The sequence below is a fragment of the Leptinotarsa decemlineata genome, unplaced genomic scaffold (genome assembly GCF_025532065.1).
Source record: "Leptinotarsa decemlineata unplaced genomic scaffold, Ldec_3_MD MMD2_tig00000035_RagTag_RagTag, whole genome shotgun sequence".
NCBI classification, from domain to species: Eukaryota; Metazoa; Arthropoda; class Insecta; order Coleoptera; family Chrysomelidae; genus Leptinotarsa; species Leptinotarsa decemlineata.
Genome location: NW_027412540.1, coordinates 25,062,113 through 25,083,586, shown reverse-complemented (window position 1 = coordinate 25,083,586; position 21,474 = coordinate 25,062,113). Strand labels below are relative to the sequence as shown.

The following is a 21,474-nucleotide window of genomic DNA, read 5'->3' as shown; positions in this document are numbered from 1 at the left end:
TTTTTTTCTAAAACAAAATGAAATAAACAGACTACAATAGATGCAAAATCGTGCTATGCGAATAATCTAACAATGTTCGAGGATAACACCCATAGGAAATTTGTTGCAAACCCTCCAATGGCTGTTATTATTTATTGGCAATATGACGGAAAGTAAAAATCCAAATATGCTAAATGTGATGTCGAATTTCATTAATTTTACTCAATCATTTGAAAGGAAACAAACATACGGCCCACTTTCGTATTTATCATCGTGTAAATGGTACTTTCTTTGGTTGGTAATAAATTTACAACATGAATTCACACATTTCCTTTACATATTACAAAAATTAAATTGAATATACTCACTTATTTGTTAAAAAACTCTATTTGTAGCTTATGCTACTTTGTTGTTTGGTGCTTCGATTGCTCCTGATCAGGAAGCAAGAGCCGATTATGATTGGTGGCGGTTTATAACATTATGAAAATGCTGTGGCTCACTTCAAAAAATGAATACAATTAGGTATTAAAAATAAAAAATGAAACTTTCCATGTTCTTATACCCCCTCTATTTGTAACTAACGTTACTGCAGTTTCGTCCTATGAGGACAATTTCAAACGATTACAATAAACTGTAGTTTGTGTGCTCCTTTTGTGTTCGGCAATGCAAAAGAAGCACACAGCGAGGGGAAACAAGCAAATCGGGAATAGCAGAGCATGTTTTGACTCATCAACATATCATCCAAGCGTATAGATCGTTCACAGGGAGAAATACTGGTTTAGGAGTATGTTTAAAGCAGCTGCATATGTCCAACGACGTATTCAGCCAAGCTAGTGTAGAGATACGCAACATATGAACATTCATAATCAAGCAAAAAAGGGTCATCTCCCTCTAAACCGGTTAAGCGGAGAGAGGGAAGAGGGGATAAGTAAAAGCACTCGAATAACCTATAAGTAGTCATCTCTCGGAGGAATACTCCAGACGATTGTGGATTTTAACAATCGCAACGTCGTGAAGTAACTGAGCTGGAAATCTTTTAATTTTCATTTCATTACAATCGTTCAATTTTGATTTTTTTGCTTATTTTTATTTTATTGTAATTTCATTTAAGGGTTTTCTTGTTTATATTTTCAATTTTATTTGTTCTTTCAGGGATTTCAAATCATAGTACATATTACATTAGATAATGGAAGTCCGAACTAATGAAATTCACCATGAAAAATTGTCAACCACCTTCAAACAAAGGAAGTGAAGGATCCATTCAATCAAGCAAAAAAAGCAAGTTGATTGTTACTGATCTGCCGAGTGTAAAATCATATTTGGTCAATCAAATCACTCGATTTTCTATTAGTGAAGGTGAAGGGCATCAAAAATAATTATTTCGACTATTTTGGAACAAACGCATACTAAGCTGATAGATCTGTAGTTACTAGTTACACCTGCAGCGGGGGTCGTAGTTACCCTTGCTAGGTAAAGTGTATCCCGTGGAATTAAAAGTCTTCCTAAATAATGGCTCCATCCTATGAGATGTGTGAATTTTCGCCGAGAGGGTTCATTACTATGAGGCCACTCACGATCACTAAGGGGACCTTCAAGATAGCGAGGGTCCTACTGTCGTAGAGAGTCGTTAGCTAATGTAGGACACTGTATGTCCTCTAGATACTCGTGGGACGCTTAATGAACCATGAAGTAACCAAAGAATCTCCAAGTGACCAGATGAGCCTACGTAGGTACTAGCGCGGGCAGACTAGGCCTGATGTACTAGACAACGCGCTTCTCAGAAACGCCTCTCTGACTAGCGAAATTTACGTTCTGTCGGAACTAGATTCCGATCATAATCCAGTAATCCTGATATTGGGCGATGATCTTCCTTCCCCTGATTATCACATGAGATCTAAGACGAATTGGGATATCTTCACAACCCAGCTCGGAGAGATGCGTGCCTCTCCTGAGGCACTCCGCTCTACCGACGAACTCGACGCGGCAGTTGAACGTTTCTAGCTTTCTGTGAATGATGCGTTTCGAGCGGCACCTCCAGGGAAGAGTGTGAAGAGCTTCCCCCTCGTATCAAAGCCTTGATTTGAAAGAGAAATCGCTTGAGAAGGCTCTATCAACGAAACCTTTTCCCAGGAGATAAACTTGCGGCAAGCAGGATGGCCAATCAAGTCAAACAGGCCATCATTGATCACCGAAACGGAAGGTGGGGGAAGCTCTTGGAATCCTTCGGGCCTGGGTATGACGAGCTTTGGCGAGTCACCCGCAGGCTCGTCGGCGGCTAGGCTGGCTGAAAGAGTCGTTCTCCAAAGGCTCAACGAAGAAGTTGAGGACCGAAATGTTCTGCCTGATGAACAACTTGGCTTCAGGAGAGAACACTCCACTGAGTTACAAGCTCTAAGGCTGGTCGAAAACACGAAATCCACGAGTTGAACACTAATAAAAAAGTGCACATAGTACTGTTAGAGATCTCGAAGACCTTCGACCGTGTATGACACGAAGGTCTGCACAAATTAATCGCGTTAGATCTGCCTCAGGATCTGATCCGATGGATTGGGTCTTTCCTGAAAGACAGAATTTTTCAGGTTAGAGTAGAGGGCTCTCTTTACGACAACAGAGATCCTCGCTGGAGTGCCACGGGGGGCCGTGCTCTCTCCGACGTTGTATTCACTTTACACCAGTGACCTTCCGAGGTCCGAGCTTGTGAAGATATCCCTGTACGCCGATGACACGGCTCTCCTCTCGTCTTCCATGGGTCGAGAGCTCGGCGTCGTCTACATGCAACGCGCATTGGACGACCTCGAGCGCTGGTACCTCGATTGGAAAATCCGAGTGAACCCGAACAAGACTCAGGCGATAACCATGGAAAGATTGCTATCTTCTCCGGCCAGAAAAGTGAGAATCTCTGGAAGGGAGATTGACTGGCAAGCGCGGGTAAAGTACCTCGGCCTTCTAATAGACCGTAGGCTCACTTGGAATCCGCATATTATGTGCGTTAAACCAAAGATCGAGGGTCGGAAAGCAAGTCTGTACTCTCTGATCAACAGAAAATTAAAAATGAGTTTAAAGAACAAAATCACCACCTACAACACGATGTTCAAGCCTGTCATCATGTATGCTTCAGGCGTCTGGGGACAAGCGGCGAAGTATAATATCTCCATTCTTTGGCGAGTCACCCGCAGGCTCGTCGGCGGCTAAGCTGGCTGAAAGAGTCGTTCTCCAAAGGCTCAACGAAGAAGTTGAGGACCGAAATGTTCTGCCTGATGAACAATTTGGCTTCAGGAGAGAACACTCCACTGAGTTACAAGCTCTTCGGCTGGTCGAAAACACCATCCACGAGTTGAACACTAATAAAAAAGTGCACATACTACTGTTAGAGATCTCGAAGGCCTTCAACCGTGCAAAATAAGCTGATGAGGATGATTGTGAATGATCCTTGGTTCGTGCGGAATGAAGCCACCCGCAGAGATTTTGATAGCGCGAAAACTCACGAAAATCCGTTAGTTAGGGAAGCTATAGAATATGCTGTAGACGACCCCTCCCGATATAGAAGGACCCGACACTCTGTCGAATGAGGCCCCCATTTTTCATCCATCCCACCCCAGCCAGGTAGGGGTACCTCGTGAAAGGCGGTACTGATGTCTAAGGACTTCATGCCGTCATCAATCAGTCATGAACCCATTGGTCCTTCATACCGCTAATATCCCCTCAGTCATGAACTCATTTATCCTTCTTCGACAAAAATCAGCCAAAAGGGTAAGGGAGCTGGGCTCCAACCTGTTTGAAATCAAGATGCTTGGTCAGAGCACACAGTACCTGCCAAGCCATGACATGGACTGGACTAGGTCGGTGATAACCAATTTTGTTTGGACACCAACAACATGTGGTTTCAACAGGACGGCGCTACATGCCACATTGGATATTCTGCACGAATGATTTCACGTGAAGTTGATGTGAACTGCCCATCGAGATCGTATGATTTAACCCCGTAAGACATCTTCTTGTGGGGTTTTCTCAAGTCGCAGGTATAAACAAACGCGGATATCTCCAGTATAAAAGCTGGTATATTGTCCAATCCAGGAGATACAGCCTCCTTGATCGTCCTCTACTGTTCCCATACTCCAGTTCATTTAAGTTAAAGTTGTAGAAGCAGTAAACATATGACTCTATGAGAAGTAGGGGCGAACTGTCAGTTGAAGAACTATATTTTTCGAATCTGTAATTGCTCACAAGGTTTGTTCTGGTTCTCAGTTAGTACTGTTTCGAATCGTCCAAAATCAGTGAGTCAGTTGTGGACTGAAAAAGTTAACGCGACAAAATGTTCAGTATTCAGTTGGGTGACTGTTTTCTGACTGTTAAGAACAGTCCGGGTAGAGAACCAGAACAAGCCTATTGTGACTTTTTAGATGCATTTTGTGTTCATACCCGCTAGATTTGATACGAAATCTTGGATCCTTTACACCGTGTTCAACGTAACGTACAGGCTATGTCTTTTCGCCGGAGTTAAAGCTATCAAACCACTAATACAATAACCATTAAGTTTGGCGGGTGATAGCTCGAAGTCTACTGTTATATCAATAGGTACATCTCAAAAACAGAGTATTTTTTCCGGAATACCTTTTTTCCGATGAAAGAGTTTTGTTTTTACTGATCGTTCACCATCAGAAACTGAGTAGTATTGTTTATCTACTTTTGAGAGCTCCTAACGACACATGAAAGGAAATCCTCGGTAAAAATCTACCCTATTAAGGAGTAGTCACGAAGAACTCTCGAAATCTCGTCTGCTCACGCTACAAACACTCCAGTGCTCTATTACTCAACACCCATATCCGACTATTTATCGAGCATGTGGAATTAGCTGTTTGAGTCCGTGTTACACAAACATTGTTCAAGCTCCATTTCGTCCAGTAAAAACGACCTTGACGAAAAAATCTGTGCAACCATCCGTTATGCTGGCGTTAGAACCGCATACATAAAATGCAAACTAACCAACCCACTTTTAGAAAACAAAGTTCATCCCACGAATTCCTTCTTTTTATGGCCACCTGGTTGAGAACGTGGGAGTTTGTAGTTCGAGGAATATTTTATAGATATGACGAATTGGGTTCGACCTTGGAAGAGTTTTTGGTCATGAAGAGAAGGCAGATTTCGTATATTTGATGCAGGTACAGTTTAAGAAATGATGCGGAGAAACAATATTATGTTTGACAAAACAAGTAAATATTGGCTTCCACACCAGAACAAAAATACTTATACTCGACGCGGGTTTCGCTAAGCAAGTTAGCATCATCAGGAGATGAAACCTACAACTTGAAAATATGTTATTAATAATATGAAACATTCTAAAAACTATTCTTCAGAGGTTATATAGTGACTTCTACTCATGGAACGACGTCCATGTTGGACGCAGGCTCGAACTTTGTTCAGTAAAAATTGTCACCGCGTCAAGGCGTAACTCGTACGCATCTTATTTCCCATCTTTTCAGAAACATGATAATGACCATGACCTTCACCTCCTCTTTGCTATTCTGGGCTACCTAGGGCTTTCAATACATACTGTAGCACTACTAAAAAGTTACCTTCGCAATCGTTTTCAATGAGTTGTGTATAATAACAAAAAACCTGATTCAATACAAATTAAAAACGGTGTTCCCCAAGGTTCAATACTGGGACCTCTCTTGTTCGTTTTTTATACATCTCAATTTCATAGGTCACTGCAATTCACAACCAAGCATTGTTATGCCGACGATACTCAGTTGTACATGGAATTCGACGAGAATTCAATTAACGAGGCCCTAAGGCAAATTAATACCGATCTCGATTTGTTATTATCTTTGTCAACTAAAATTTGCCTATCAGTTAATGCATCTAAATCTAATGGCATGCTCTTTGGTAGAACAGCGGAGAGAAATCGTTCTGGCCTTGAATATTGTAATAGATGGAACAGAACTTCCCTTGGAAGGAGTTACAAAAAACTTGGGCTTATATCTTGACAACAGTCTTCGTTTTAAAACACACATTTAATAATATATTCCAGCAAAGCATTTTTGAATAAAAAATATATACTCTGCGATGCTTTAGTTCTTTCACATGCCAACTACGCAGACGTGGTGTATGGTCGGGGAATTTTGAAGAGTGACAGTTTTAGAATCCAAAAGCTCCAGAATGCATGCATTAGTCTCATTTACCATATGTTTGGGGATGTGGGTTACTTGAATATGGAACTCAGACGAAACAACTCAAACGAAACTCCTTGAAACAAGAAAACCCGTCTATCTTTTCGAAAAAATATCCTTTAGAACTGACGTGAACAATCTTCAGGACACATTTAACAATACCACAGCATAAAGCTTCTCTATTTCGCGGATCTTTCACTTGTCATATTGCCTACTCATGTAATCGGATACCCATTGAATATAAACCTCTGCCATTAGGAAGCTTTAAATGAAAGATAAAAAAATATCTTCTTGCAATAAATAGATCCAACTAATCGAATTATGTCGAAATCAATCAACCATTCTCCAAGCTCAACAAAATGTATGTAAAAATGTAATTTCGCTGTATATAATTGTTGCATTGTTCTCGATAGCATACTGTTTTTTTTTTGTTTTTCTATCTTTTTCTTTTGTTCTAACGGTTGAAAGGAAGAGCAATCTCTGCGATGATTTATCATACGCAGATATTGAATCCTGCCATTTGATTGGTTTGTATGGAACCATCAATAAAACCCATTATCATTATTACTATTAACCATCTCAAGAACTTTATTTTTGAGTTCGCCTTCGAAGTTTTTTCTGTTTGTGTATCTCTATAAAACAACGTTAATTCTCAAAATGAATGAATCGACTTCCTAATGACAAAGAATGAATTGTTAAATACAGTGGCTCACCAATGAAGAAGTGGTCGACTTTATGTGTAGTAATTAAGCGAAAGTACTTATAATGTTACTTCTTCGCATCAAGAGTCAAGAATGTATGCCAATTACACTCGTAGGCTTCCTCAAGTTGGCAAATTAATCATGATGACATGAATAACATTTTTCTTGGGATAGTTTGTAGATGTGATTTTGTGTGACTCCAACAAAATAGTGTGGTTTAAAATTTCGCATTTGTTTATTCATTCGGTTTCAAATGGCCAACGGTATGTATTTTCTAAATAATATTGCTAACTTTAATGACTCAACTAGACTTGGTAGACAACTATCAAAACTGATGTCTGTAATTTATTCAACATCTTGCGGTTTATCTCTATATATTCTGAAATTTGGCAATAATTGAATAATTATCAGTTGAATTCATGTAAATTTACAAACGCAAATGCCCACAGTGTTTTAATCGTAGGGAGAACAATACCCTGAAATTTCATGAAAGAGGATTCCTAAAATGGTAATAAATATACTTATGCACAAAAAACTCCAATGATTGATGGGTGGTATAATATTAATGACGTTGAAATAATTACTTATTTCAGATTTTATGAATATACTCATAATCTGAGGCATATATTATGATAGAAAATTGAAAAAGTCGTGACTGGTAAACCATTTCAATATTTTATAATCCTCTAATCGCTTTCTATGTGATTCGAGTTGGGGATTCCCACCGAATTAGCAGTTCAACATATCTAATAATTCAATTGGCCCCTTTATATCTAGTTAATACATTTTTCATGAGTCGATGTGATTCATTAAAATAGCGCATTATACAATACTGTTAATCAAAAAACTCCCATTATTGTTATGCAGCTGTTTTTATATGGTGCTGGATATGTATTTTAGATTCAATACTAGACCGTAGAGCGTCAAAGACGTGGCATTTATATATTAAGCAAACTAGTACGGACAATTGAGCTAATTGTCAGATAAAAATAGTAAGTTGTTGAATTGTCCATATTCAATAACGAATAAATGATGGTAGGGTTGGCAATCATGAATTCCGTTATAGCTGTCATTGGTCAAAACAATTAGGAAATTTGAAATAATATTCGAACCATTTTATTGTTTAGAGGCGATAAATAAAGGATAAAACCTGGCTACCACTTACTCCTTATCGAATATGGTCAATTCTAAATTAGACCGCAAAAATTATATGTGCCGCCATCTATTGGAAAATGGTGGAATTGAAGCAACTGACATAAAGTCAGTGATGCCAACAATGAAATGAAAACCCGTCTTCCACTCAATCCTTATGGAATTTGGCCAATTAGGATAAGATAAGGCAAGATAAGGCACAAGGACAGTGCCTAAGAATAATACTTATTTGAATAATGAACTTTCAATTTATCTGAGTGAGTTTTGACAACTTTCATTATTATTAATGAATATCGAATTAAAGTGGACTCGGTGAAGAACTTTAGAAATTAACAAGTATAATATAACAGGGAGAAATGTATAATTTCACATATCATAATTTATCTGGACTTTGGCGAAAGCTTTGAAACTATCGGCATATAAATGTTCAATTCCACAATTCTTCACAAGAAAATAAATTTGAATTCTCACCTGGATCTTGGCAGGAACATTGATCCATCGATGAAAACTGATCCTGAGAGCAGAATGTACCAACATGTTGATAATTCTCCAGTACTGTAAGAAAAAAGTACCCACTATTAATCCATTTGATTATATGTGGCAAAAGAAGTGGGAACAAATCATCTAAAAGAACAATTCGTTCGGGCCAGTCTCAACTTCCTACACTGTACGTTAATGGACCTATCAGAAAACAACTACTCCCCTGGCTAATACCACAAAGGGCGTTGGATTATATCCGACAGGATTTTCGCTGCATATGCTGTTGGCTATACAACCGAGGCAATAGATTTTCAATTATTGGATATAATCCAACGCCCTTCGTGGTATTAGCCAGGGGAGTAGTTGTTTTCTGATAGGAGTCAGTCCATTAACCTACAGTGTAGGGAGTTGAGACTCCCTACACTGTACAAGTATGCTCACTAACCATATGTGAGACGTTGGAATATTTCATAATAGTGTTCCATGAATAAGAAACAGGAATTATTTTACTTTATTGTTCGTAGCTCACAGCAAATTCATTTTTGTTCCAGAGTTCAGCACTGGAAACTTTATACCCGGAATTTGAGGGATATTCAAAGACTCATCAGATCTGGGAGGCAATAGATATTAAATCTGGTCTGTGACATGGGGGGAATACATACACCATGGGAAGATCATCTGGAATATTTATCTACCACTAGTGTAGACATTATAAACAAGGAAAAATCACCCACCAGGCTACTCAAAGAAAAAACTTTTATTCCAACCCTTTTTGATCCGTTTATAATAATAATGACCACATGGAGACACTTTTCGAGGAATGTGAAAATGATCAATTTTTTCTTGAGATATCTGCTGGGGAACACAAATCAGCCCCACGCTTCTGATTGTTGTCATGAAAATAAATTACAAACTGAACTTCACCCTAAAATCTGGTAGATTCCCTCAAAAACTACCACTTCTCTGGCTAATACCATTGGATTTGAAAGTCTGGAGGCCCTGGAGCTCTGAAGGAGTATTTGCCCCTAATTATTAATTAGTTTTCGGATTTTTTTTTTATAGAAAATCTGTCCACATTTTGCTATTGGCATTTGATGTGGGCTATCAGAATATGTCAATGAATCTTTTATATAGGGTGTCATCTGACTTGGGCCACCCCCAACTTTGAATTTTTAAATACGGACCTATATTTTTTCTTGTAGTTTTTGAATCATAGACGTTCACTTCATACTGAGAAATTAAATTTTATTTCATATTTCGAGATGTTTCGGTAATATGTACATAAACGAATTTGAATAGCTCTGTATATATTATTGAAGAGACAGTGTTTTTAAATTGAAATTTGATTCTATTAACAAAATAATGAAATTGTATTCGTTTGAAAGAGGTCTTGAAATAGTACAATCAGTTTAGTTGGGTAGATATTCAAAAAAATGTAATATCTAAAGCCTTTCTATTTTTTGGAAATCCCCTAAGATATTTGCTTTATATTTCTGCTTCCAAAAATTGACTTTCTGAGGGTTTCAAATTCATTTATTGTTGACTATATAAAATGTACTGACAAATGTTTCCTTAGTAAACATTTCCATTCTCTCGTCATTTCATCAAACCAGAAAAGGAAAATTTCAATCTACATCATGATAAACTTGAAATACTTACTAATAAAGCACGTCATTGGCAAGATGCTTCTCGTATCGTACCGCCTTACACAAAGCACGTAAACTCGAGTCCCGCAATGTCTGTAGCGCCTCCAATCCGCTGAGGCCGTAATAAATAACTTGAAGGTCTTGCAGCGATCTGCACGACGGCGGTTTCGTTAGAGACCTGATCCACATCCCCTCCCAGTCCGTCATCCCGCCGCGAGATGGCGAGACCATGCCATCGCGCGAAAACTCGATCGCCGCTCGTAATTCGAACTCTCGCATACAGGATGCACTGGAGGTGAAACGTTGTTCGTTATTTGTGGTATTTCTTTTATGCTCGAGAATGTGCTTTCGTGTGGAGTTATTGTGGCACTTAGATGGTAACGTTGGGTATATTATCGTATCCTTTTGTCCCTGATCTCATCTAGAAATAGTTGACTTGGAGATTCTTCATTAATGAGATGGCACTGTTGATATCTGACAGGCTCTGACTTCTTGGAGGGTGGAAGAATGTAAAGAATTTGATTTATGGATTGTTCACTTATATTCTTGATTTACTTTCACACTACTCCCTACTTGATAGTTCAGTGAAGCTTTCTGGAAATTGGTACACTGAAAAAGAAATGAATGATTGTAGTAATTATGTAAACATAACTGTGACAATTAAGAAATAATGACGAAAATGATACCTATGATACAAAATACAAAATGACAATACATAAAGGTATATAGGATTGAAAGTAATAATTGGAATATTACTTGTTAATGATGTTGCCATGACTACATGATATTTTAGGATGTATAAAATGTTTTGTCCTAATTATTGTAGCTCCATGTCTCAATAAATACTTATTCCACTGGGTTGTGATGTATAATGATTATTAGATAATTTTTCACTCCATATGAGGAGCATCCACGCAATAGTAAACAAATCCATTTGAAATATATCTGCATGAAACGATATTTTTTGCTGCAGCGACAATTTTCGAAAAATTTGGATTTTCATTTTTGTTAATTTTTTTTTAAATATCAGAACATATGCTACAATGTTTATTTTATTTTTGTAAAATATTAGAGGAGTTTTTCGATATAGTGATATGGATTTGTTTACTTTTGCTTGAATTGTGAGGATTTGTACCGTTTTGCTTGACCAGCCTGTTGGAATTGTTCTCTTTTGACTGACATATAATAAAATTCGTTTTAAGCAGAAAAATGTTTATTAAATCACCCAAGAAAAACATTACAAACAAACAAAAACGTGTATTCCTACTTGGGAAAATGTCATGAACATTAAAGGTGAAGCGCAGGATCTTCTTCACATAAATAGTCACAACCTCTTTCTTGGACCTATATTTCCAACGTTATCTTCTTCTATCTTCTGTGTAGCATTTCCAATTATATTGCCATCAATGATACTTTTATACCAAGCTAGTTCAGGATCTGTTCGCCAGTCATCATTAAATTCCGCCTTCAGAAGACTGAAGGCGAAATTTTTTGAAGAACTTCCTCGCTTGTCGAGATTTTGGTATATCTCAGTATATGATTCTGAAGTTTTTTATAAATCTCTTCCAGACCTTTGATGTCATAAAGCATCCAATCAACACCTAATACCCTTATTTTCCCTATTTCTTTATACAGTGCGTGGTACTGCTGTTCATTTTTAATACTGGCCTCTTTTTGCAACAATACTCTATCCACTGGTAGGAAATATGAGAGTAATAGATTTTATATTTTTTGTATTTTGTTGTAGCCAAAATATTAATGTATGAATTATATGCGCATTTTTATTTTGACCGCCGCAGCCGTCACAAAATAAACGCAATTCTACTATGTCTTTCTCAATTTCAACGTTTTCTAAAAAATTAAGTAGTGCTGAGCCAACTTCTGTGCAGCCCCTGCCAACCTGGTCCTCTGTCCAAGTGTAGAAAACGGGATTCCACCCATTATTTTCGACAATACAGAATGTGTAGTATCCAATTTGTCTCAAATAGAATGCTTCACCTAGAGCACTTTTTGGCAGAGAAACAGTTTGCACCACTAAAATATGTTCAGATAACCTGCGTTAACCGCTATTTACACTGTTAAACACTAGATGGCACACTATGTAAATTATTAGGCAGTTCTGAAATACTTCTGGATTTGTTCACATTTGCATGGTTCATAACAGCGCTTTCGTATTTTCTGCAAGAATTTGTTGCTTTTTGAGAGAAATTCTGCTGAAATTGACGTAAGATGATAGAGGTCTACATGATGCAATATTTATCTCATTTTGTGGAGAAAATAGATTTGTTTACGTTTGCGTCAGTTGCCAACTACTCCATGCTCACTAGCTGCATGGAGTGATTGCTCTTATTTTTATTAGGTACCAACGATCCTTACCGACTTATCACTAACCTTGTTTCTGTCATAGTAGTGTTACATCAACTTGTCCATTGCTGTCTATCGCTGAAGTAGATTTTTCTATATAAATGATGGTCAGTTGCTAACTGTTGTAGTTGCTGTCATAGTAGTGTAACATCAGCTTGTTCATGGCCGAGCAGTTGCTCACAGACGATCGCTCTTATTTTTATCAAGTACCAACGATCCTTACCGACTTATCACTACCTTGTTTCTGTCATAGTAGTGTTACATCAACTTGTCCATTGCTGTCCATCGCTGAAGATGATTTTTCTATAAAAATCGTGGTCAGTTGATAACTGTTGCGTTTGCTGTCATAAAGAAGTTACATCAGCTTATCCATGGCTGAGCAGTTGCTCATAGACGATCGCTCTTATTTTTATTAAGTACCAACGATCCTTACCGACTCCGCACTACATTTTTTCTATCATAGTAGTGCAATATCAGTTTGCCCTTTGAAACAGTTACACATTTCTCCCAGAAAGGCTTCTGCTTCTGAAGATATGAAGGCTGGAAAATTTTGCCATCTAAAAAAGTCTCTAGTAAATTCCAACATTTCAGAACATCCTGTAACATTCTTGAATGTGGTGGAATGTTAGAGAACAGCCTGAAACGTTCGAAAGCAAAGGAGCATCCTAGATCATTGTGGAACTATAAAGAGAGTCATATAGCGTGGAAACTTTGTCCTCCATCCGTGAATAAGGTTCCCGTTGGGAGGCGTCCTATTCAAGATATGAGAGCTAGAATTTTCGCCTACTATAAACCCTTGCGGGTTGCATTGGAGGGTCGAATAGGCCCACTCACTTTGGACCTAACCTAACTTAACCTAACCTCTATTCCCCACCCAAAAAAGTTTTCGTTTGTACCTGGAGGGTTTGTACCTGAGGGCTGGAAGTTTCTAGAATAGCACAGAACATTTGAGTGTATTCTAGAGCAAATGCCTGGAATGTTGTGGAATACGAGTATTCAAAGCCGTTTTTGTATGGGTGGGTTACCAATTGTTATGGAAATCTGTAGTATTTGAATGTATCGCCTTTGGACAATTAGACAGACAGTCTAACAGACAGGGGAATTTTAAAATATGTATTGGTTGAGATCTGTTTCATGATATCAAAATTAGAACAGTGTACGTTTCTAATTCCAATTTATATAAATTATCTACTTGTTGCAGAATGAGTGAAGGAAATTGTAGAAAATGCCGGCGATTTTGATTTCATAACATCCTCCATTCAATTGCTACTAACAATTGAATTGCATCAGGTGTGCCTCAATGATTGTCATTTCTGTAATGTCCATCAGATGGGTAACAACAGAGTTGCAATGTGAAACGTTTTTACTTGTAACAACTTATTTCCTCGTAGACTATTTGCAAACAATCAAATAAGCAAATATGTCTTTAACCTACAATTTTGATGATTGTGTTTATTATTTCGCTTTAAACCTAATCGAGAACTCATACATATATTCTGCTCTGTTATATTCTGTGCAGAGATAGAATTCTCAAGAATATAAACATATATATTTTGTTTAACAAAATTGGTCAATGTTTAATGTTTCTATTCGCAAATAACTTCGGAAGTAAATCACATATTCCAAATAAGAAATGTTTGTGTAATATTAAATTACATTTTATCGAGAAATTTTTCATAGTATTGATAAAATTTAAACAGAAACGTATTGAGTGGATACGGGAATGGGAATATACGATATACTTTTTAAATGTGGAACCAAATTTCGGTTACGGTACACATTTTGATAAAATTCCGAAACACGTCAAATTTAAAATATAATTTGACATTCTTCAACGGAAAAATGCTACCCCTACCTTCAACCCCCGTCGAATGACGTACAACCTCCAATTTTTCAAATGGGAAGTATATGCTTGTGATATCGTAAGAAAGGTCTCTTTATTCTCTAATCAAAAATGTTATCGCTTTCAAGTTTATTGCAACAATTAAGATAGTATAAATTAAAATCAAGTGGTTACCGAAATTCGATAAAATACACTCGAAACTTATTGCAATACACTCAAACCTTATTTCATGTTGAGGTATTGATAATAAGAAAGTAAAGAAAAACCATAGCGATGTTCTTTTTAGATGGTATCCTTTAGAAAACTGTAAATAATTTCCGTGGCAACGTTAGTTTAAAACGCCTTGTCAACTTGTTTTGTATGTTACAACATTAGTTGTCAGTATTTTAATTTAAGTTTAAAGTTCGTTAACTTCAAGTCTGACAAATGGTTAGATTACCGGAAATGCATAGAATAAAAGTTTTACAAATGATTGGTTACGGAGATAAAACCCCAGCCAAAATTCAATTTCAAAAACCTTGCTTGACACCAAAAAAAAAAAACCTGAATCTGGCAAGTCAGTCCAAAGAACACCAATCCAATCTCCACTGCACTAGCCTGGTAAATCTGCTGTAATTATTACGTTACAAGACAATAGGAAGTATCTCGCCTATTTCATGAGAAATTTCCCAATTTACCGCCAATATCTCAAGGAATAATAAGCAAAATAGAGAAGCAGTTTGGCGAGCTTGGTCATGTGGGGCGGATAAAAAAAGCAGCTGCCAATGCAATGAGTGATGAACTCAAATCAGATGTGATGCTTAAGTTTGAGGAAAACCCACATACATCGAGTGGACAGGCCAATATTAGCCATATATCGATAGTAAACATTAAAAGAAAATAAAATATATCCCTATAAAGTGATACCTACTCAGGAGCTCATGGAAAACGATTTTGATAGGTGAACTTATTTTTGTTATTGTTTCATACAAACGTCCTTAATGTTTGATTACGAAATTACCTCTACTTCAAGGAATGTATTTGTGAAATCATACCTAGAAGAAATATACAGTTCCCTTTGTTTGTTCCATTTGATGGATTGAATGAATAAAACATACAATACAATTCCAATCATCGGAGTGGTTTTCTCGAAGGAAAATTTGGTAGATATCGAATTGAAAAACTGTATCAACTCTTATTACAGCGCGACTGAACGGTAACAAAACATATATATACACTGTATGCTATATGCTGTAGAAACAGTCTGTTTAGTGCATAGACATAGAACAGAACTTCCCTCTATTGTCTCTCATTACACCACACGCCAGACCCTAATTTTAAGTCTTCCCATACCTAACACTACTTTAATCAAAAAGTCTATATTGCATAATGGTCTGTCCCGAACATCTCGTGGCTAGCCTTTAAATATCGTAAAAGAATATTGTCGAAATTTCTCCGAAGTTCTGTTGAAGTCGGTAACATTATTTTCGCTGCTTCTCGATTGGCGGGAAATCATCGTACACTCGAGCGCTCTTAGCCACGTCACGCCTGGTTTATGGCTACCAGTGGCGATCGACGTTATTTTCTTTCGGGCGTGGTTCACAACACTATGTAGTGATGATGATGATGTATCCAAGTAGGTGATGAACTAATTATTAGAGACAAATAGAAATGTGTACAGGAAGGTATTCTAATAATTATTAATAAATCCTCAGGTCAAACAACCAGAAATCAAGAATGGGTAACACTAACATATTTTGGAAAAAGAACAAATAATCGCAGGTTTCTTCAGCAAAAACAATGTGGAAGTAGCATCCAGACCACATGCCAGGTTATCTCATTTCAATGACAAAGATAAGGTCGACAAGTTGGAAAAATCTGGAGTTTATAAGCTTAAGTGTCCGGAGTGTAATAATAGTGTTTATGTGGGACAATGTGGCGGTAACGTTATTTACAAATGAAAGTGGTAAAAAACATAGAAATTTCCATTTCTCTTTTCATTGAATTATTCAATTTTATCAGTAGTAAAGTGTTTGCAAAATTAACTACAATTCTGTTACTCTTATTGAATGTTGACGATTTTTTAAAACAATTTGTTCATATAGTGATAGTTTAATGCTATTATTCATAGAAATAACGAAAATGGCCATCAGTTGGTACATGTTGTTTTTTGTGACTGTAGGTCTAGTGAGTTCCTACAGGGTGTTCTTTGTTACTGCTGATTTTTTTATTTAAAGATGTCATATATTTTTTATTATTGAATATATTTTGGTCACAGTTCTTGGAGGAACTTTGAATCTGGTGACGTATTTTTTGTTACACGAAAACATCGTTAATAATTATTTTTTATTATTGACAACGCAAAAGTATTGTAGTATGTTCTGAAAATGGTATAAACATGTTGAATTTCTTCCAGTAGATAGTAAAGTTTTCATTACTCGATAATTTAAAAAGATTTTTGAAACTGTTAATAAATTCCAGCTGTATTTCCAAGCTAAATGATACAGTGCTAAAATATATATGCTCAAATACTCGGTCAGCACTTACAGCATGGTTTTCATTTTAATGAGGTCAAAGGATGCATTTATAACGTATCTGGTTTTCGTCTTTCTCCGACCCACCGATAGTAAAAAATAAATTCATGCAATCGCGCAGGGCTGGACCGGGCCAGAAAACCCCGAATGGTGGCCTAGAGAAAGAATGAAGTTTTCCAAAAGAAAGGTTTTCACTTTCTATTTTTCATCTCAATAGTTGTTTCGAAAGTATTTTTCTTTCGTGTAATTCAATGTTTATATGAAAGTACTTGTTTCTAGAGGTCTTTTTCTTTCAGTTTGTGTCTTAAAGTTACTTCACATGATCTACACATTTTTCCGAAGAGTTCATTTCGGAATCAAATAAATTCTTCTTTCTTTTTGAAGGTTACCACATTTTTTCGTTTAAAGCTGGAGGAGTAGAAATCCAAAACCTTTCTTCACAGCCAAACTTGAGTGTATTTCACAAAAAAATTACCCCGACCTTCCAGCGCACTTTCATGATCTTCTCGCAACACGTAAAAGTGCAAACAAAAGGTAATCGGAATCTAACAAGGAAACCTTGCGAATACAAACAAAGCAGCGATACCGGATTCGGAGTGTAGTATTTTTTCATTATTCTCGGGCATACTTAATTTTCACCCAAGGTAATCCATACAATGCAATCCTTGCTTTCGATCAACCCAGGTGGGAATCGCGGGCGAACGATGATTCATTTGGCGTGAGTTTAATTTACAACCGCCGTCAAATTTGGTGCGAATTTTTCCTTCGCTCGCGAATGCAGGGTAGGACTGGCCATATAGTTGGTGTTTACCAGCTGGGTTATAGCCTAAGTAGGCCACGTCCCAACCTCTAACCTGACTTCCGACATATACAGGGTGGGCCATCGAAAACTTGACATTGAGGTTTTGGGTACTTATCTTAAAAATTCGAAAAAAACGCTCAGACAGGTAGATTTTCATTGGGAGGATGACAGTTTTTTCCCATTTACAGCGTCATCACTTCAACCGCGGAGCAGACGGGTGAACAACCCTTGGAATTTCAAAAGAGAATAGGGGGAGAGTCGCACATCGTTTGAAAGATCTTGGAATTCTCTAAACAATGGTGTACATTTCTTTTAATTTGGACGTATTTAAAAGAGTTATTTCCAATAATTGACTCTTTCAATATTGTTAATAGAAAAAATTGTTGTACGCCACTGCTTAGTTGGAATGTATTTGGAATGTACTTAATTTCTTACGCTACTTTTCTATTAATTTTTTAGTTCTTCTCTGGTAAGAGGGCTATAACAATTGAGAAATGGTTAAAAATGCTGTTTCTATTTCTCATTTTTATGTTAAAAGTGATATCTACATTGAATTTCACTAGTTCGGACTTCCATTGTCTACTATATAAAATGATTTGGAATCCCTGAAACAACTAAAAGAGAAGAATTGAAAATGAATAGCTGAAAATAACAATTACATTAATCAAAAAAACCTGAAATGAAATAATAGTGAAATAAACTACAAGTAAAAATAGAACAATTGAACAAAAATAAAGAAATAAAAAAAGAAAATGAAAAGTTGAGAGATTCCAAGTCACGTGTTAGTTCACGACGTTTCGATTGTTAGTATCTACAACCGTCTTCGAGTGATGACTGGACTGATTCCTCCGAGAGATGACTATGTCAAAACCATTGTTTTTTTGGGATTCATTTTATAAATATGAAGGCCACTGATTCATCTGCAGAGCATGAGCAGTTGAGATTTTATGTAACGAACTAAGATCATCATTGATTGGCTCTACTAATATTTCTAGAGCTTTTAGATTGAAAGAGTAAGATATCTGAGCAGGGCCGTAGCGAAAAGAAAAATCAGGGGGGGGAGGGAATCCAAATTTTCCCAGCCCCACCAGCAAAATTTCCCAACTTTCGAAGAAATGAAAGCTGAGGGATTAGTTACTACTATAATATATTAATTTTCTTACTTAGCTATCCAAAGATTAGCTGAATGCTTATGCCCGTTAGGGTATGCACAAACAAAAATAAATTTTGGTGATTATAAAAATAATAATGGGAATTATTCTACTTTGGACCAAGGTCCTTGTTTTTCCACCATATCCACCATGTATAGGAATATTCAATACAAATGAAAGGAAACAACTCTCAAATAATAGTGTGCTTATTGTTTTCTACTATTATTTTTTCTATCTTCACGGCCCGAAATTTCCCAACTTTTCCAAGTCGAAAAAACAGCGAAAAGTTGGGAATTTTGTAAAATTGTCATTTCAAAATTTGTGGACTGTTCAGGACTGTTTTATTACTTGGGAGAAATAAACTTTTTTGAAGATTTCAAACAACTCAGAATCCTCTTCAAATTATGCATGTTGGGAAATCCCAACCTTCTCCTGGTTCTTTCCCTTTTCTTATTACATCTCCATCTCTTTTCTCTCATTTTCATTTTTTTAATTTGTATCCATTTTCTTACTTTTATTTTTTTCTATCTTCATGGCCCAAAATTTACCAACTTTGCCCAACTTTTTCCTAAGTCTTAAAAGCAGGGGGAAAGGCTCCCCCCACCCCACCCCTCATGGCGACGGCCCCGTATCTGAGTATCGTCCGCATGAAGATGATAGATAGCTACAAAATCTTGAAACATTTAAGAAATTTGAAGATTTTTGAAAGAATTTGCATTTTTTTTGTTGAATGTCCAAAATATGTTGAAGCTCTAAACTTTTTTTGCATATAGAACATGTAATACGTTGGGAAAGGTCAAAAATAATAACGAAAAAACATCGAAATTCGAGAAATCAGGAGTACATAAACTAAATTGTGGAACTTGTCTTGAGGTATATATTGGTCAAACCAGGAGAACATTCAGGAATCGCATGAAGGAACACCATATATGAGCTATGTAAACAAAAAAATTAACATATTCAAATCATCTTTTAGAAGGAAATCATATATTTAACGGAGATTTCAAAATTTTGCGCATAGGTTTGTTTGCAAAGTTTGAAGCTAAATTATTTGGAAACATTAGAAATTAATAAACTTAAAAATTCACACATTTTACTGAATGACTAACTGTATTTAAATAGATCACCAAAACTGGCCTTCTTTTTTCGGAAACCGATGTTATCCTAGTCTTTGTAGACAGTATTATTATAGATGTAAAAATAATATATGCTCTAGGTAATTATGAATACGTGGGGAAATTGAAGATAGAGTTAGGAATTAGTTTTCAGTATGTCATTCACTAGGAAAGAGCTACTGTGATATTTTTGGAAATTAAGTTTGGGAAATCAATATATTCATGATCAAAAATTAGATATCAAATGTCATTTTTGTGAATGTTTATGAAAAAATCAGTATTTATATTTTTTAAGGACTAATGAGTTAGTTTTTGCTGTGCATTCGGTAAATCTACCTTATAGCGAAACGTCGATCTTTGAAGAATCCAGAGATACACAATATCAAGTAAAAAAATCCTTTGTCAGCCACTCCATCCCCACAACAACCTTCATGTCAAATTGTTCAAATGGAAATAATGGAAACCCTGTAACATTTTTGATATCACAACGATGCGCAATAATAATTTCATCTACACCAGATTCAAGATTTTTTTTCAGTCAAACACGACTGGGCGTTACGTATTGTTGTTTAACATTCAACGGTCATCCTTAGCACGCTTCATTGGCACATTCTAGGTCAACAAATTCATGCAAATTGAATTCAGAAATTATTTTCCGGGCAACTAGCGTATTTCAAATTATAAATATCAGATTTTATCGTACCGTTAGATTAGATAGTCTCGGTATCGAAGTTCTAAGTGTTTCATCTGCTGCACAATCAAATGAACTGTTACATGCGATGTGGTCAGTGGTAAAAATGGTGTCAAATGTATAAATACTTCCACTGAATTGATATCAGTATGAACTTTTCAAAAAATATTACTTCTACCTAGTTATTACGTTATTTCTAGACTCCCTCTATATTCAAGGAAAAAATGACTAACTTTGCGATTTTTCATCATATAAAAATGAAACAACCCATACACTCATCAACTTTTATATTACCTACATGTGAATAAAATTTTTTCCGAACAAGTTTCAATATAATTTTCATATTAAAAAGAGCGCACATGCTGATATTACATATGACAATGCAAATATATTGTTTATTTCACTTTTCAGTCTCTCAAAGTTAGTTATATTGAACAGAAGTAGTTTGTTTTCATATCTTTGCCAAAGATTATCTACTTATGATGAACTGTTTGGAACCTTTGGTAGGGTAATAAATATTACTGGAGTTTTTGCCCAACACCAAATCGTTATTTTTAACACCACGACACGTGTTTCGATCACCATGTGATCATCTTCAAAGAGGAAGATTAAAACTGTTTTACTCTTCCTCTTTGAAGATGATCACTTGGTGATCGAAACACGTGTCGAGGTGTTAAAAATAACGATTTGGTGTTGGAAAAAACGCCACTAATATTCAAAGATTATCTACTTATTGAACGAAAATAATTTTTTGGGTATTTGGGTATATGAAGTTCTCCATTATAATTTTAATATTTTTCAGATTGTGGAAAGTGAAAATACCCAAAAAATATGGAACGCCGTTTTACTTTTTATTGTCACAAATAT

General features: G+C 36.3%; 1 protein-coding gene across 5 annotated transcripts in view; it reads right to left on the bottom strand.

Moving 5' to 3' along the window:
• Nucleotides 1-21,474, bottom strand: part of PDZ-GEF (PDZ domain-containing guanine nucleotide exchange factor) — a 294,638-nt gene that overhangs the window by 198,621 nt on the left and 74,543 nt on the right. For all 5 annotated transcript variants that reach the window (XM_074172118.1, XM_074172115.1, XM_074172119.1 and 2 more), the window contains exons 2-3: nucleotides 10,142-10,737; nucleotides 8,474-8,557 (exon numbers count right to left, since the gene is read on the bottom strand). In XM_074172118.1, coding sequence (XP_074028219.1) covers nucleotides 8,474-8,557; nucleotides 10,142-10,407 — 350 coding nt within the window. In that variant the 5' untranslated portion in view covers nucleotides 10,408-10,737. The remainder of the gene's footprint in view (nucleotides 1-8,473; nucleotides 8,558-10,141; nucleotides 10,738-21,474) is intronic.